Source organism: Loxodonta africana, chromosome 9, assembly GCF_030014295.1.
Source record: "Loxodonta africana isolate mLoxAfr1 chromosome 9, mLoxAfr1.hap2, whole genome shotgun sequence".
Lineage (NCBI taxonomy): Eukaryota > Metazoa > Chordata > Mammalia > Proboscidea > Elephantidae > Loxodonta > Loxodonta africana.
The window spans coordinates 89,713,681-89,732,748 of record NC_087350.1 but is presented as its reverse complement, the minus strand read 5'-3'; the positions used below and the strand labels follow the sequence as shown (position 1 = coordinate 89,732,748).

Below are 19,068 nucleotides of genomic sequence, written 5' to 3'. Positions count from 1 at the left end.
ACCTGATGGTGACTGAGGGCACCTGAAGGTCCTGGAGAGAAGAAAGAGACAGTTGATTCTGAAGAGGTGTTCAGAGAGTGTTCACAATCCTTGATTTTCTTCCAGAATATGCCTCCAAAGATGATCACAGGGACTTCGCAGGGGAACTTGAAGTTCTTTGTAAACTTGGACATCATCCGAACATCATCAATCTCTTGGGAGCATGTGAACATCGAGGTTAGATGCTCTTTTCCTGTCTCTCCAGACAGATTCTTTTTTAAGGCACATTCCAAATTGAATTTAGGAAAGATAATAATCTTGACTGTCACCCTTTTTTTTTTTTGTTAAGTTGCAGTTTCAATCTGAATGTCCAGTCCCATTTACAACTTTTTGCAAAGTTTGGCGTCTTTCTGGAGATAGCAAGGCTGACTCTTTTGGCTATGATTTCCCAAAGCTGTTTACAGTCCATACCCACACCCATCCTTGCCAATACAGATTTCCTCAGCTATTACTACTAGTGCAGAGTGGGTGAAACTTCACTACCAGAAAGAGCTAAATGCAATGGTTCTTCCTAATTGCCTTTCAATCTTTTCTCCAAACCCTGGTATTCTGAATGTTAAATCCTTGAAAGCCAACAATCCATTGTAACGTGGCAGTACCCCAATGATGCTCAGGTTAAAGGTAATAATAAGCTTGTATCTGAGTGCTTTGTTTTGATCCAAACTGTTTTCATGTACAGTTATATTGGAGCTTTACAACTATCCTACATAGCACACACTCTGAAGGTTAAATTTACATTATTAATTTAAATATTTATTGAGTACTTCCAATTGTAATGTGTGTAATTAACTACAGATGAGTAGGTAACAACAAAAAATCTTCTGTGGGCTTACCTCTGATTGCAGTTCTGAATCTATACTTAAACTTAATTTCTCATGGAAAAGTTTGGTCCCACAAAAAAAAAGCTCCATGCAATAATTATTTACAGACTTGACAAGCTCTTGTTGACTTTGCAGCACAAAGACCAACAAAAGAAAAGGGAGTACTTCCTTTTCCTCAAATTATTAAACTAAAAATACTGGTGTTTGAAACTCTTTGAACAATATATCTTCTGTGATCCAATAAAAGTGTAATTATGAAAGTCAGATCATGTCCCTTAGGTTAAATAATGAGGCAATGACATTTATTTTTGAGCTATTTCCTGAAAATAGTAACCAGTGTGGGACAGCAGTAAATGAAAGTTAACAAAACAAAAAACCATCAACAGAAAATATATATATTTTAAAATTTTGCTCCGTCAATTCATTAGCACATAATTGGTTGATTCTTGAAATTTATAATTCAGTAAAAGAAGTGAGAACACACGTTTATACTGGTAGAATATGTCTCCTATGATAAAACAGGATAATGCTAAGATTTTTTTTTTTTGGTCAGAATTTCAACTTCTTAGAATATGTTTAAAGTTCAAATTCATTCAACATTTTAAACAAAAAATGATTTACCACAAAAATCCTCATTTGAAAGATAGTAAAACCCATTACTTTTCATTACCTCCGGAGATGAATGCATTTATCAAAACAAATTACTTTTTATAATGTCCAAAGAAGTGAACAATTTGGAATAAAAATAAGACAACTGGATCATAACTTTTTTTAGGAAGTGCTGTTTTATTTTTGCCTGAATACTTGAGTTTTCTGGTTCCTTTAAGCAAAATGCAATTTCTGAAACTAGATGCCACTGGCCAACAGTTTAGTCAGCAATATGGTGAATTAGTATGGATTTTGGAGGAGGAATAAAAGACAGGAGAGAGAGCCATCCACTGTAGGTCCTATTGCTGTGTTTAGCCATTAAACTAACCAAACAAAACCCTTTGCCATCAACTCGATTCTGACTCATAGCGACCCTACAGAACAGAGTAGAACTGACCCATGGGGTTTTCAAGGGGTGGCTGGTGGATTTGAACTGCCAATCTTTTGGTTAGCAGCCAAGCTCTTAACCACTGCACCACCAGGGCTGTGTTTAGTCATTAACTTAATATTTTTTTTTTTTAATAACCTCAAGAAAAGCTAGAGATAAACAGGAATAACACACCTGGCCTATGTTAGGTTCTCAAACAATATTGAAGATAAAAGGTGACATGGAGAAGGGGATCCTAGATCTTCTTTTAATGATTAAAAAAGTGAGAAAGCACATTTATATCAGTAATTTTATTCTACTATTTTTACTGAAAGGAGCCCTGGTGGCAAAGTGGTTAAGTGCTCCAGTGCCAACCAAAAGATTGGCAGTTTGAACCCAGCCACTACACCCAAGAAAGGTGTGGCAGTCTGCTTCTGTAAAGATTATAGACTTGGAAACCCTGAGGGGCAGTTCTACTCTGTCCTATAGGGTTGCAATGAGTTAGAATTGACTCGACACAATGGGATTATTACCATCCTTCAGTGGTGCGAGTGGTTAGCATGCTCCACAGATAATAGAAAGGTTGGAGGTTCAAGTCCACCCAGAGGCACCTTGGAATAAAGGCTCTGAAATCTAGTTCTGAAAAATCAGCCATTGAAAACCCAATGCAGCACAGTTCTACTCTGATATACATAGGGTCGCCATGAGCCAGAGCTGATTCAACAGTAACAACACTATTTCTGAGTAGGCAAAGGATTTCAGGAAGCCTACTCTGTTAGTCCATATTTTGGAGGGGGAGTGGGAAAGAGGGAAACCAGAGTTTAAGTGCGGGTTCCTTTGAGTATTGCAGGAGGATGCCACTTCTCTTCCTCCTATCTCCCAGTGTTACTGAGGTTGGTACCACCAGATGTATATCTTTTCGGTAAAATGGAGTTTAAAGTCAATTCCCAAGGGCTGCAACACATCTCAACAAATTCACAGCTGTTTAGGCCACTCGTAAGGTGATGCCCTCTTCCTTTCCCCACAGGCTACTTGTACCTGGCCATCGAGTATGCCCCCCATGGAAACCTCCTGGACTTCCTGCGCAAGAGCCGAGTGCTGGAGACTGACCCTGCATTTGCCATCGCCAACAGCACTGCTTCCACGCTGTCCTCCCAGCAGCTTCTTCATTTTGCAGCAGATGTAGCCCGGGGTATGGACTACCTGAGCCAAAAACAGGTGTGTTCAGAGAACCTTGCTTTGGACATCTTTCCTCTGGAGAGGTCTGTCTGTAATCAGAGTTTATTTAGCTCTGGTGGTGCAGTGGTTAACAGCTTGGCTGCTAACCAAAAGTTTGGCAGTTTGAATCCACCAGTCGCTCCTTGAAAACCCTGTAGGGCAGTTCTACTCTGTCCTATAGGGTCACTGTGAGTTGAAATTGACTTGACGGCAATGTTTTTGTTTTCTTTTGTTTTTGGTCTCTTCTTAATGCTTTCCTTCAATCTCCCAACTAAAAAAAAAAAAAAAAACTTTTTAATAGACTTTATTTTTTATAGCAGTTGTAGGTTTACATAAAAATCATGTGAACAATCTCCCTAATTTTAATCTCTTTGTTCATATTCCATCTATATTTATAGAAATTCATGCCCATTTCTGTCAATACATATTTCTCTAGTGAATTTCATCCAATATGTATTTCATGAGGTGCCTTACGTATGTTAGCTTGGTCTGGCTCTAAATAATGTATGATCACGGAGGCGTTAAATTGCAAGCAGAAGATTTAGTGGTCTGTTTTTAATTTTTGTTTTCTGACACGCTTCTCCCAGGATGTAGTGTATCTTTTGGTGGAATTCACAACTGAGAATTTTGTGGAGGAACTTTAAGGGAATTGATTTCTGGTGACTTTTTAAAACTTCTTTTCATGTTCTTTTCTCTTATTTCCCCTAAGTTCTTGTCCCCAGAGCTTTGAGCTAACAAAATAATGTGAAAAAAGCAAGTATTATGCTGAAGATAAATTATAATTATTATTTTTTTAAATTTCAGTTTATTCACAGAGATCTGGCTGCCAGGAACATTTTAGTCGGTGAAAACTATGTAGCCAAAATAGCTGATTTTGGATTGTCCAGAGGTCAAGAAGTGTACGTGAAAAAGACGATGGTAAGTTCAGAACATAAACGACGTCCTTTCCAAGGCACTTCTCCCCCTCTGGGTATTGTTTCTCTTACAAGATGGCGTTCCACAGTGATGGAGGCATCTGACATGGATTCCAGCAGATATCGCCCTGGCCAGCAAACAATCTTTCTAAGTTGTGGTCCCTGGAATGCCTGGAGGGTCCACATTACCAGTGAAGAAGGCACTGTCCTGTTTGGTCAAGTAATTTAACATGCCAGTGTTAGTGGTACAGGGTCTTGGGTCTGCGTCCAGTCCAGACCCCTGGGCCTCTCACTCAGAAACCTCTGAGGGGCTCCCACAATCCCCTTTTATGTCCAGAGAACATAGGAAGAAAAAAAACATGATTAACATTAATCAAGGAAATAAATTAATGAGGTTCCTAAATCACAAGGAAGCACTAAAGAGCCATTGGTAACTTCTACAGGCCCACATAACATTTCCCTCTTTGCCAAAAGTTCCCCATTCATTCTTTAGGCCCCAATCAAATCCACTTTCATCTATTGATACTCACTCTCCAAAACAGTAATATTTTATCTTCAAGTACAAAATCCCTGGAGAACTAACCATATAGTCTTAGAGGAACAGGGAAGCTGGACTCATTTTGCTTTGGGGGCTTACCCTGGAATTGTGAAGCCGAGGAAATGCCACCTCCCTGGATATGTAGTGCGTCTAACCACAAGCCACCACCCTGTGCTTTCCCTGAGTGGTGGGCAGAGGCCAGACAGACTGCGGGGCCTCGGGTGTCTGGTAGGTCTACTCCAGCACAATGGCTGTCTGTCTTCTAGGCCTGGTGAACATTACGTGGGTTCAGTGTTCCTGGGACTATGCCAGTTTTCATAAGGTATAGGTAGAGGGTCCTTTTGCCTTCCTCAAAGGAGCCCTGGTGGTGCGGTGGTTAAAGTGCTTGGCTATTAACCCACCAACTGCTCCGTGGGAGAAAGATATGGCAGTCTGCTTCCATAAAGATTATAACCTTGGAAACCCTATGGAGTAGTTCTACTCTTAGATCTTTGGAATCTAAGGCAGGGCTGGTCTTGTGGATGGGTGGTATGGGAGAATGCCTGCTCCCGATAGCAGGGGATTGAGAATGGCTCAAATTCTGTAAATAGTCCTGGCTTTACCCCAGCCCACTGGCCACTCATGGGCTGAAATGCCATCGTGAAGGCTTGGGCAAATCCCTTTGAGGGAGAGATCTTTCGAGGTATGGGATGGGGGGGTGGGGAGAAGAGGAGCTGTAAACCACTGAGAATTGATTCCCATTGAACGGGAATCAACCTCAGAAGCCAAACTTCACAATGCCTGGCCCTGATCTCATTTTGCCCAGCCTGAACTCAGTGAGCTTATAAATGGGGCACAATCTGCAGGGAGTCGTGGCCAGGCACTCAAAGAGGAAGCGTGTGTGTGTCTGATCCTACCCCCAAACACAATGTAAATTGCATTGGCCATAAATTATTTGAGCCTTTATTAATATATAAACATACTGTACCTTTGGGACTGAAATGTTCTTTTCTCCCTCATCCATCAGATGACCACTATGCATCTTATAGATCCTCCATTGGAAAAGCTTCCCCTTTCTCTTCTAGGTACAGTTGATCTCCTCACTCCACCTTGGTGATCCCATTAGCCTTTCCCACATTTCAATCTAATTCTGGGTTTCTATGCATGTCTCACCTTTTCCAACATATGAATACCTCTGAGAAGCTCAAGGTGAATAGATTAATAAATGAATGAGTACCCCATATACACACACATTTATATGCACATTTATTCATATAACACTACTATATGGAATACTTGAGGGTAGAATGGCTACCTTACACTATTTTCTGGTCTTTGAATTTGAAAACACACTTGTAGGTGGAACAGCCGCTAAATAACAGTTCCAGAGATGATCATGCCTTACGTCTGTAGAATTTCAAATGGAGTTCCCTGTGAGTTTTGCATGAGCCACAGCTTCAGGCAAGGTGAGAGGCTGGTGAAGAGTCTGTGTACTGCCTAAGTAAGTGACACCTCACTTTGTCCTTTGCAGGGAAGGCTCCCTGTGCGCTGGATGGCGATCGAGTCACTGAATTACAGCGTATACACGACCAACAGTGACGTGTGAGTAAGCCTCTGATTACTGAAGGACTTCTTCTTCCCCCCAGAAAACTATGCATTTGACAGAGGTTTAAAGGGAAGCAGGAACGTTATATATATATGTGCAGAATAAAGCTAATCAATAGACCTAGGGAATAATTGAAGACAGAGTAGACAATTTTCAGGTTGTAAAAATCACTGGTGGCAGAAAAACTAAATAACTGGGAGCTCCTCAAAATCAAACACCTATGCTCATCCAAAGACTTCACCAAAAAAGTAAAAAGACCACCTACAGACTGGGAAAAGTTTTTAGCTATGACATTTCTGATGTGCGCCTGATCTCTAAAATCTACATGATACTGCAAAAACTCAACTGCAAAAAGACAAATAACCCAATTAAAAAATGGGCAAAAGATATGAATAGACACTTCACTAAAGAAGACATTCAGGTAGCTAACAGATACATGAGGAAATGTTCACGATCATTAGCCATTAGAGAAATGCAGATCAAAACTACAATGAGATTTCATCTCACTCCAACGAGGCTGGCATTGATCCAAAAAACACAAAATAATAAATGTTGAAGAGGCTGCGGAGAGATTGGAACACTTCTACACTGCTGGTGGGAATGTCAAATGGTACAACCACTTTGGAAATTGATTTGGCGCTTCCTTAAAAAGCTAGAAATAGAACTACCATATGGTCCAGCAATCCCACTTCTTGGAATATATCCTAGAGAAATAAGAGCCTTTACACGAACAGATATATGCACACCCATGTTTATGGCAGCACTGTTTACAATAGCAAAAAGATGGAAGCAACCAAGGTGCCCATCAAAGGATGAATGGATAAATAAATTATGGTATATTCACACAATGGAATACTACGCATCGATAAAGAACAGTGAGGAACCTGTGAAAGATTTCATAACATGGAGGAAACTGGAAGGCATTATGCTGAGTGAAATTAGTTGCAAAAGGACAAATATTGTATAAGACCACTATTATAAGAACTTGAGAAATAGTTTAAACTGAGAAGAAAATATTCTTTAGTGGTTATAAGAGGGGGGAGGGAGGGGTAGTGGGAGAGGGGCATTCACTAACTAGATAGTAGATAAGAACTACTTTAGGTGAAGGGAAAGACAGCACACAATACAGGGGAGGTCAGCACAATTGGACTAAACCAAAAGCAAAGAAGTCTCCCGAATAAACTGAATGGTTTGAAGGCCAGCGTAGCAGGGGCAGGGGTCTGGGACCATGGTTTCAGGGGACATCTAAGTCAATTGGCATAATAAAATCTATTAAGAAAACATTCTGCATCCCACTTTGAAGAGTGGCATCTGGGGTCTTAAACACTAGCAAGCAGCCATCTAAGGTGCATCAATTTGTCTCATCCCACCTGGATCAAAGGAGAATGAAGAACATCAAGGACACAAGGTGATTACAAGCCCAAGAGACAGAAAGGGCCACATGAACCAGAGACTACATCATCCTGAGACCAGAAGAACTAGATGGTGCTCGGCTACAACCGATGACTGCCCTGACAGGGAGCACAACAGAGAACCCCTGAGGGAGCAGGAGAGCAGTGGGATGCAGACCCCAAATTCTCATAAGGTCAGACTTAATGGTCTGACTGAGACTAGAAGGACCCCAGTGATCATGGCCCCAGACCTTCTGTTGTCCCAGGACAGGAACCATTCCCAAAGCCAACTCTTCAGACACGGATTGGACTGGACAATGGGTTGGAGAGGGATGCTGGTGAGGAGTGAACTTCTTGGATCAGGTGGACACTTGAGACTATGTTGGCATCTCCTGCCTGGAGGGGAGATGAGAGGGTGGAGGGGGTTAGAAGCTGGTGAAATGGACACAAAAAGAGAGAGTGGAGGAGAGAGCGGGCTGTCTCATTAGCGGGAGAGTAATTGGGAGTGTGTAGCAAGGTGTATATGGGTTTTTGTGTGAGAGACTGACTTGATTTGTAAACTTTCAGTTAAAGCAGAATAAAAATTAAAAAAAAAAAGCACTGGTGGCAGCTTTTGGGTTTCCTTTTGCCTATTGGCAGGAGACTTCAAGTTGCGAATTCTTTCGCTCCAGAGGAGGAAGGGGCAACTGGCCTTCCCGTGGCTCTACTTCCTGGGCTGACCTCAGTGTGCAAGACCTAAATAAGGGGGCCAGCCCAATATGGCAGCTAGGTGTGGTGATGGGGACTGGTGAGGGGTGAAGGTAAGGCCCAATGGTTGTGACCATTTCTGCTGGCAGCCTGTAGTGATAAATTTCAGGCTGGTGGTAGAAGGAAAGGTTGAGGTTGTGACTTAGATTATCTTGCCACCTCCTATTTTTAGGAGAAAAACTAGGGTTGAGGTGACTTCTCCAGGGGGGTTTGCTTCTGCCTGGGGATAGGGAGGGGACTGGCAATTATTGTGTTCTTTTAAATGTTATCTCATGGAGTCTTCTGCAAATCTTTGAGGCACAAATTGTTATCTCCACTTTCAGAAGAGTATGCTAAGAGACCCCAAGTGGCTCAGTAAGTTATCCAAGGTCACACAACTATTAGGTTGAAGAGATGAGATTTAATTCAGATCTGCCTGGCTCAGAGTTTTTTCCACAGTACCAACTTGTATTCTCTACCTGCAGTAAGTTGGGGGCTCTGGGAAAGCTAACATTGCTTCTCTGTTGCAATCCCTCCATTAGTTTGAGAGGACCCCACACTGGGTGCAAGGCCCTAGCCTAGAAGCAGATACTTAACATTTCTTTTTATGACAAGGGGTTGATTACCTTGGCTTTTGGGTAGAAAGTCGACTGGTCAAACTGTTTGCTAATTATTGGTTTTGAACTTGTCCCTTCTGCAGTTGGTCCTACGGTGTGTTACTATGGGAGATTGTTAGCTTAGGTAAGTATCTATGTTTACCTACTAGAGATCCTCTAGGCAAAGGAGTGGGCCGGTCCAGTGCTCCTTCACTATATAAATCCATAGGGCACCACTTGTAAGTGCCACCAGCTGCAACTTGGAAATAGATACGTATTTACATGTATGAGTGTTTTATCCCCATGTCTCTTTTTTTGAAAACCCTGTGTCTAATGTCCTATTTAATACTAACAACTTGATGGCCATAAACTTCATCAGTAGATTAGTTGTCCCTACTTGTACAAAAAGGAGCCCTGGTGGCGCCATGGTTAAAGCATTTGGCTGCTAACTGAATAGTTGGTGGTTCAAACTTACCACCCACCCCGTAGGATAAAGATATGGCAGTCTGCTTCCACCAAGATTTACAGCCTTGGAAACCCTACAGGGCAGTTCTACTATGTCCCACAGGGTCACCGTGAGTCAGAAGTGACTCTACGGTAATGTTTTTTTTCTTTTTTTGGTTACTTGTGCAAAGAGGTAGCAGAGCGTAACGAGCTTTTTTCTACAACTTTTTAAGATGGCATATTAGACAACTATTAAAAGTCACACTTTTGAAGGCCATTTAATAGCATGGGAAAATATTCATGCCAAAAAAGACATAGCAAAATTGCATATAAACTATGATCCTAGTTATATAAATATTACATATGGAAAAAATAAAAAAACCTGGAAGGCATTAAACAGAAAGGAAATAAGACTTATTATATTTTTTCCTTCATGCATTTTTGTATTTTTAAAAATTTTCTACAGTGAACTTGTATTGCTTTTGTAATTAAAATTGGACAATATTGTAGACAAAATAGGTGTTGCATGATTTAACTATAGACTTTCAATTAGAAAAAATACAAATATCTTTGATACAATAGATGTGCTGTGTGTAGGCAGACTCATGGAAAAGAATGAAATGCAGTAATGAACCCTGTGGTGGATCTTTCCACTAAAGGAATGGTCACATTTTAGTGCGGTCTGTAGCCTAAGTCCAGGTTTGATGTAAGTGGGTTTGACCTGGGAGGCAAGACCTTACTGGGCGCTCACCCCCCAGACAGACCTCACCTTTCTTCCAGCCATTTGGCTACAGAGCCCCTGAGCAGGAGGCAGACCACTGCCTTCAGCACTAGAGGGGCTTAGGGTGACACTTTTCCTGTCTTTCAGGTGGCACACCCTATTGTGGGATGACGTGTGCAGAGCTCTATGAGAAGCTGCCCCAGGGCTACAGACTGGAGAAGCCCCTAAACTGTGATGACGAGGTGTAAGTCAGGCCTCACCCTGGGGCCATTTTATCTTAACCTACCCCCCTGCATGTCTCCTGGGAGATTGACTCTAATAAAGGAATCATTTGATATATACATATACATATACAGGTATGCATTACACTGATACATACAAACACACACAGACGCTGAGATCCCAAATAGCCAGAAAAAGGGGGTTACCAAGACCATTATGCAATGGGTAGGGGATGATAACTTTCCAGGCATAGAAATTTAAGTGGAATTTAAGATGATGACTCTTGGAAAGGTTGAAATGAGGAAGGGCAACAAATGAAGAATAGATCTGGAATATATTCATAAAGTTATTCATGAATAAATAGATGTATAAAATCTTGAGACTGACTAGGTGTGGAGATTTCAGAGCTGTCTCACTGTGGGAGATGGTATTTCTTTGTAGAATCTTGCTTCTGCTAGGGTTATTTTTCAGGAGTAAGAAATATTCCTGGGGGAAGAATGATTAATTTTGGTGATATCTCCATTTCCAAAACTAGCCATGGTAGGATCTGTCTTCCTGTAACCTGACACTGCCAGGTCTGCCGTGGGGCTAGGAAGACACACACAGCACATGACAGCAAAAGCAGCTTTATTTAGTTGGCCAAGTAAAGGAGCACACCGCGACTCGGGTCACCAGGTTGTCTCCCAGAACAGTACCCCAAGGGGTTTATATGGATAAAGTAAATCGGATATGGGGTCCCCAGGACCCCAGGGTAAGACCAGCTTGCTGATTGGTTTGACCTAAGAGGGCGTTCTTTGGGTGGTGTGATCTTCTGGGCCTGTTCAGTCTAAAATGGGGGGCCACAAAGGGGGGCTCTGTTTTGCCCACGGGAGCTTAGACGGTGGTGTGTTTTTCGGCCTCTGACTTCAATAAAGTCATCTCTGGGGGGAAGGTCGCCAGTACTCCTCAGTTCAGGCTGAGGTTAGTTCCTGTTTTGCCTAATAAGGGGATAGTTTACATACACGCTGGGAGTTAACTCTTTGTGTTACTGAAGATGGCAGCAGGTTCCGCCCCTTGGGACGGCCGCTTGTTTAGTCTGTGGCCAGCTACTGCCAGTCTCATTACTGGCATGGTTTGAAGCGCTCAAGAATTTACCACAAATTATCCTCTTACCCATAGGTTGAGTAATTTATTTTCCAAACTGGGTCACTTGTAAGTGTGAAAGAGCATTTTATTAATAATGTCACTATCACGAGAGACATAAATCTAGACCGATGGCACTGGGGTTTTTTTTTTATCTTTTTTTTTTTTTTTATCACAAGAGACATAAATCTAGACTGTCTTGGGCAAAGCTAGGCATACCTGGAGCATCACTGGACATAGTTCCTAAAATTCCAACTTTTGCGACTCATTCAACAGTGAGAAAATCATTAAGAAACTTTTGTTAAAGTACAAATAGCTCTGGTATCTATCACCCTGAACTAATGATTGACAACCTTAGCTGTATGTAAGTTTTCCCTGAAGCATTTGTTCAATACTGAACTCTTGAGCCCCACTCACAGACATTCTGATTCTGTAAGTCTAGGCTGGGTCCCAGGAATCTGCGTTTTAATAGTACACATAATTGTGACCACATTTGAGAAAGCACTACCTTAGACCAGTGTTTCCCAAGCTGTATTTCATGGAACACTAGTGTCTTGCAAGATATAAATAAATGATACGGAATTCTGTGGTCAGCTAAGTTTAAGAAGCTTCGTGTTAAAGCCAGTTGAACAAGTTTTGGGTTTTTTTGTTCTTTTTTTTTTTTAAAGGCAGGATTTTCCAGAGCTTTTACTATGCTTAGGAAAGAGGAAAATGCAATAGGTGGCATTTTACAAATTTATTCAGAGCAAGGAGCATTTTTTTTTTTTTTAATGAAACACTACACTTTGAGAGATGTAGTGTTACAAGGAAAATGCTGCCCTAGATGTATAGCTCAGTTCTCTCTGAATGATCAGAATAGCTGAAACAAGACCCTGTGAGAATGGTACCAAGAGTAGGCACTGGAACTACTGAGAGGCGAAGAGGACTTGGATTGGGAGGTGGGAGGCCTAATAGAAATTTCCTATGTGCCGTGTTTTTGTCTTTGATTGACTAAGCTTAATGACCATGAACTGACAAGCTACATTCTATTCTCTTTTTTCCTGTTTTGCACTCAGCCATGCACAGGACTGAAGGATAGTCATAGAGTTAACCCTTTAACTCTTTATTTTTGCAGGTATGACCTAATGAGACAATGCTGGCGAGAGAAGCCTTATGAGAGGCCATCATTTGCTCAGATATTGGTGTCATTAAACAGGATGCTAGAAGAACGAAAGGTGAGTATAAAGTTCAAAGCAGGGGCTTTTTAATTGGAATCCCTTATGTGCCCTCTACAGCTAATTAAATGTAGTTGATGCAATTAAATAAGATCTTCTGGGCATAGTCCTAGGTATTATACAGATGGAGGAGCCCTGGTGGTGCAGTGGCTGAGCACTTGGCTGCTAACCAGAAGGTTGGAGTTTGAACCCACCAGGTGTTCCACAAGGGAAAGATATAGCAGTCTGCTACCATAAAGATTACAGCCTTGGAAACCCTATGGGGCAATTCTACTCTGTCCTATAGGGTCACTATGAGTCAGAATCGCTCAAATGCAAGAGGTTTGGTTGTTTTTAGTTTATTATGGGGACATAAAGAAGGATATGGCTCCCAACTTTGAGGAAGTTGCACTTTGGGGGCAAATAAGATTTCTACATAAGGCATAGTCACATACTCTAATGGAAATTAGCCCATTAGAGCCAGAGGGATTTTATCAGTCACATAGCCTGACCCTCTCCTCTTATAGATGAAGAAACAGACTCAGAGATGTGAAAGTGACTTGCCCAAGGGCACATTGCAAGTAGAAACCAGAGTCTGGCCTAAACAGGTTGCTATGGGGAAAGTCAGGGACCCTATAAAATTTCTAGAAGGTAGTTAGTTGGTTATACCAATTTGGGGGCTCGAAAGACAAGTCTGGGCTAGGGAAACAGATTTTGAAAGTCACCACAACCCAAGCGATAGTTAAACCAGAAACAAGGGTGAGATCATACAGGGAGATAAGAAGATGAGAAATGGACAGAGGAAGGAGCCCTGGAAAACTGAAACATTTCAGGAGGAACCAATAAGAGACGGAGAGAAAGGGAAGATGAGCGACTTAGGAAAGGGAGAGGATGAAATTTTAATTGCAGAAGCCTAAGGATGCATTTCAAGAAGAGAGTAGGCAGTAGAGGAATTAAGGGCAGAAGAGTGTCACCCAGGTCCCTAGCGTTTGAGTTGAAACAAGCTAAAAAAGCCAGTGGATGACTATTGCTGGCCCTGGCAGAGGTAGTACCTAGGCAACCTGTATCTCTGAACCCCTCTTGCTCTTCCAGACCTATGTGAACACTACGCTTTATGAGAAGTTCACCTATGCAGGTATCGACTGCTCTGCTGAGGAAGCAGCCTAGAAGACACTCTTCATCAGCATATCATCTGTTTCCTTCACCAACATGAGAGACCCTTGATACATGCTGAGAAAACAAGCAAGCCGCTGCCTAGGAGATGTGATATAGAAGACAGAGGTGTATATATATTGCCGTATGCCTGGGACCCTGACCACAAAACCCCCCGTGTGGATCTGTAGTACACTCTAATAGGACTGTATATACTGTTTGGAGTAAGAATGTGCAGAAATCAGAATGCCTGTTTGTGGTTTCATATGCAATAATATATTTTTCTAAAAATGTGGACTCATGAAGAAGGTGTGAGAGTACAATTACTGTAATGCATAACTCGTTCTTGTCCTAGCTCATTTTGGTATTTACTTTTATATTGAATGCTATAAACTGTTTTGCTATATAGAAGTAAAATATTGTTAATAAACCTAACAGTGATTTTGATACCACAGGTGAGAAAATGGGTGGAAATGTATGAATTCCAATAGGCCATAGGTTAACACTTAAGAGACTGGAAAGTCTACGTGATGTACAAGAAACTCTCCTATCTCTAAATTTTCTGTCTTACCTGTAGAAGCCAGCTCAAATTCATTTGGGTATATCGCAACTTTGTCGTTGTGTTTACAGAGCCCACAAGCCAGTCCAGAATGCTAATATCTAAAAACAGACTTAAACTCATTTCTTAGAAGCCTAAAAACCCTTAGAGAAGCATAAATAAGTTTAATAGATAAATTAATGGGATTTAGTTGTAGTTTCTGTGGCAATGTTGTTTTATGTATGTTAAGAAATAATAAAAACAGGAAACCTGAAGTTATATTTGGGAAACATGTGGCATTTATCATACTAAATTAAAATCCCTGCATGTATTGCACATTGTAAAAAGTTTTAGCCTTCATCTGTTGTGAGTTTACTGTTTATACTGTAGGATCATGTTGCACTGAGATCATATGGTAAGTGAATAAATGTTTTGCCTACCCACTTGTGGTCTAGCAGTGTATCTCATGTTGTTGTTAGGTACTGCCGAGTCAGTTCTGACTCACAGTGACCCTGTGTACAACAGAGTGAAACTTTGCCCGGTCCTGTGCCATCCTCATGATCATTGCTATGCTTGAGCCCATTGTTGCAGCCACTGTGTCAGTTTATCTCATTGAGGGTCTTCCTCTTTTTCGCTGACCCTCTACTTTACCAAGCATGATGTCCTTCTGATACTACTAAATGTCTTTATTATACTTTAAAGAAAAATGCCTTAAATGATCGGCCCCTAATTTGTCAGTGATAGGCATGTAAAGCTGTTGGTGAGTAAACCCCTCCAGACACTGTCTGTCAAGTTCACAAGATTGGAAATGTCTCCTAGAAGTATCCTAGTGTCTAGTCCATTTTCTTGCACTGGACACTGTCAGAAGAGGCTACTCTCTGGTAGTGTTACAATGTGAACTGAGGGCCTAGAACTGGAATCCCTTTTACTTGTTTTATGTTAAATTGTGGTTCAACTTGCTGCATGAAGTTGTATTTTCCTGCCATCTAACCAACATATGTGTCCAAAACAATGACCAGGAAGCCAGAATTTATCTTAAACACTCCTTATTCACAGCAGCATATTTAAGCAGAGATACCAAAAAAGCAAGGCTGCTGGTATAACATTTATTTAATCAAATAGAAACCCAAATGAAGGACAATCAATAATAGGCCCAAATATATATAATAGTTCTTTTGCCTTTTACTCAAGTGTTGTGCAAATACTCTAGTCAACTCGTGGTTTGAATATGCAAAAAAAATTCAGCAAGAGCAAGGATGGTCTACAAAAGCAGATGATGTCCTCAAATTTTGCATATGGCTTTGGAATTCATGATAGCACTTTTTCCACAATAGCCTGGTCCTCCTGATTATATGTTGTTTAAAATAACATAAACTTATACAAGTATGAATTTATATCACGTCAAGTGCATGAGAAGAAAGATGACCAAGAAGTATTTGCAGAAGCAAGAAACAGGCTCAGTGATAATTAAGATTTAATTGTAAATTCAAAATACCAAGGCAACAGGCTGGAGGTAAATTTACTGAGGACATATCATCACAGTTAACTGTCAGGAGGTCTGCTTCTGTCATTTGAGGCCATACTATTGATTACCCTGTGACTTAGCTGCATCATTGAGAAAGAAACCTTTGTAATTTTATAGCATGTTAGTAGCATTAACATTGAATATTTGTGGACTTTACTCAAAGGTAAATAATTAAATTGAATAAAATCATGTAGAGTTGACACAGGCCAATTTCGAAATTATCAAAAAGCAATTAAAAAAGAATGAACTCTCCAACAACAAAAAGACTAATAACCCAATTAAAGAAAGGCAAAGGGTATGAACATATATTTCACCAAAGAAGACATTCAGGTGGCTAACAGATAAATGAGGAAATGCTCATGATCATTAGCCATTAGAGAAATGCAAGTCAAAACTACAGTGAAATACCGTCTCACCCCAACAAGGCTGACACTAATCTTAAAAACACAAAATAATAAATGTTGGAGAGGTTGTGGAGAGACTGGAACACTTCTGCACTACTGGTGGGAGTGTAAAATGGTACAACTACTTTGGAATATGATTTGGTGCTTCCTTAAAAAGCTAGAAATAGAAGCACCATATGATCCAGCAATCCCACTCCTTGGAATATATCCTAGAGAAATAAAAGCTGTCACAAGAATAGATATATGCATACCCACGTTCACTGCAGCATTGTTCACAATAGCAAAAAGATGGAAACAACCCAGGTGCCCATCAACAGAAAAATGGATAAACAAGTTATGGTGCATACACACAATGGACTACTATGCAAAACTAATGAGGAGTGATGAACCCTTGAAACATCTCACAATGTGGATGAATCTGGAGGACATTATGCTGAGTGAAATTAGTGGCAAAAGGAAAAATATTGTATGAGACCACTATTATAAGAACTCAACTAAAGGTTTGAACACAAAAGGAAGCATTCTTTGATGGTTACAAGGGTGGGGAGGGAGGGGGAGAGGAATTCACTAATTAGGTAGTAGACAAGAATCGTTTTAGGTGAAGGGAAGGACAATATACAACACAGGGGAAGTCAGCACAACTGGACCAAAGCAACAGCTAAGAAGTTTCCTGAACACAACCAAACACTTTGATGGACAGAGTAGCTGGGGCTGGGGCTGGGGCGTGGGAACCATAGTTTCGGGGGATATCTAGGTCAGTTGGCATAACAAAGTTTATTAAGAAAATGTTCTGCATTCCACTTGGGTGAGTGATATCTGGGGTCTTAAAGCCTTGTAAGCGGCCATCTAAGATGCGTCAATTGGTCCCAACCTACATGGAACAAAGAAGAATGAGAAACACTAAAGACACATGGAAAAGAGACAAAAGGGCCACATAAACCAGAGACTCTATCAGCTTGAAACTAGAGCTAGATGGTGCCCAGCCACCACCAATGGCCGCCCTGAGAGGGAACACAACAGTACTGTCTGGACGGAGGGGAAGAAAAGTGCAGAACAGAACTCAAATTCACATAAAAAGACCAGACTTGATGGTTTGACAGAGACCGGGGGAACCCCTGAAACTATGGCCCTCAGATGCTCTGTTAACCCAGAACTAAAACCATTCCTAAAGCCCACTCTTCAGACAAAGATTAGACTGGACTATAAAACATAAAATAATACTCGTGAAGAGTGCCCTTCTTAGTTCAACCAGATACACAAGACTAAATGAGCAGCTCCTGTCTGGAGGCAGGATGAGAAAGCAGGAAGGGACAGGAACTGGTTGAATGGACACAAAAAACCCAGACATCCAAGAGACAAAAGGTCCACCTAACCAGAGACTCCATCAGCCTGAGACCAGAGAACTAGATCGTGCTTGGCTACCACCAATGACTGCCCTTACAAGGAACACAACAGACAGTCCCTGATAGAACAGGAGGAAAGTATGGTGCAGAAATCAAATCCACATAAAAAGACCAGGCTTAATGGTCTGGCACAGGCTGGAGGAAGCCTCAAAGCCATGGCCTCTGGATGCTCTGTTAACCCGGAACTAAAACCGTTCCTGAAGCCCACTCTTCAGACAAGGTTAGACTGGACTATAAAACATAAAATAGTACTCTTAAGGAGTGTACTTCTTAGTTCAAGCCGATACACAAGACCAAATGGGTGGCTACTGTCTGGAGGCAGGAGGAAAAGGCAGAAAGGGACAGAAGCTGGCTGAATGGACATGGGAAACCCAGGGTGGAAAGGGAGAGTGTGCTGTCCCATTATAGGGATTGCAATGAATGTCACATAACAATATGTGTAATAAATATTTATATGAGAAATTAAAAAGAAAAATTAACTTGGGGTGGAAAGGAGTAGTGTGCTGTCACATTGTAGGGATTGCAATGAATGTCACATAACAATATGTTCATAAATTTTTGTATGAGAAATTAACTTGAGCTGTAAACGTTCACTTAAAGTACAGTAAAAAAAGAACTAACACTTCAAAGGGATTAGACAATTCAGGTACTGGGACTAGAGATTAGAATTTAGTATGTTTAGAAGATCCAAATGACATTGCCTTTTTTAAAAAAATGAATTGTCGATACAATTTATAAACAAGTATCAGCACACAAAATTAGAATAAAAACGCAATACACAATAGCCAAAGGACCAACACCTTTATGTCAACAGAGGGCACTGAAAAGTTTACATTTATTTCCATATATTTTTTGTGAGGCAAAATCTTCACTTCTGAGGAAAACTGTTACAATTTTATTAGGTAAAGTTTTTTGTTTTGTTTTTTAACTCTAAGCAGTACGCTTGCTTTAGGTGTTTAGAGTGAAAAATATAGGCAAGCTGAGAAATGACCTTTAGGAAAGTCATGGACCCTTTCTCCAACTCTAAATCATTATCCACTATTATTTGCACAGTGCACTCACCACTTATGAGGATGAGTGAGAAATTTGAATCAACTTAATTTCCCTCTAGCCCCAACGTTAGAAATCACTGCGAATATTTTTTAAATGTGCAATGAATAAACATCAACAGTACAATCCCTTCTTTTTTTCTCTTTGAAATTATCAAGACACCTCGTGCCATTATAGACCAAACTCTATGGTGAGCAATGGAGGCCGAAGGAATCCCTGAAGTGGCAGTGCAGAGATTTAAGATGCTCTTGAACAAAGTGATTACTTCTTTCCTTTCAGGTCTGCTTTTACGTTCCAAAGGACCAGTTCCGTACAAGCTGTTGCACTTTCACTAGAATTGTGTCCTCCAAATAGTACAGAATATAAAGCAACACATTAGCTATAAAATGACTATCTGTGAAGTTAACCACACATGCTCTCAAAAAGGCCTTGAGTTTATGTTTATAATAAA

The 19,068-nt window shown here is 40.8% G+C and overlaps 1 protein-coding gene across 1 annotated transcript in view; it reads left to right on the top strand.

Moving 5' to 3' along the window:
• The window catches only part of TEK (TEK receptor tyrosine kinase), a gene marked incomplete at its 5' end in the record, with an annotated part of 44,457 nt that extends 29,706 nt beyond the window's left edge, over positions 1-14,751 (top strand). Inside the window, 8 exons of the mRNA XM_064290853.1 lie at positions 106-216; positions 2,903-3,093; positions 3,898-4,011; positions 6,056-6,126; positions 8,948-8,988; positions 10,156-10,252; positions 12,467-12,566; positions 13,638-14,751. Coding sequence (XP_064146923.1) covers positions 106-216; positions 2,903-3,093; positions 3,898-4,011; positions 6,056-6,126; positions 8,948-8,988; positions 10,156-10,252; positions 12,467-12,566; positions 13,638-13,712 — 800 coding nt within the window. The remainder of the gene's footprint in view (positions 1-105; positions 217-2,902; positions 3,094-3,897; positions 4,012-6,055; positions 6,127-8,947; positions 8,989-10,155; positions 10,253-12,466; positions 12,567-13,637) is intronic.
• Positions 14,752-19,068: the final 4,317 nt, after the last annotated feature.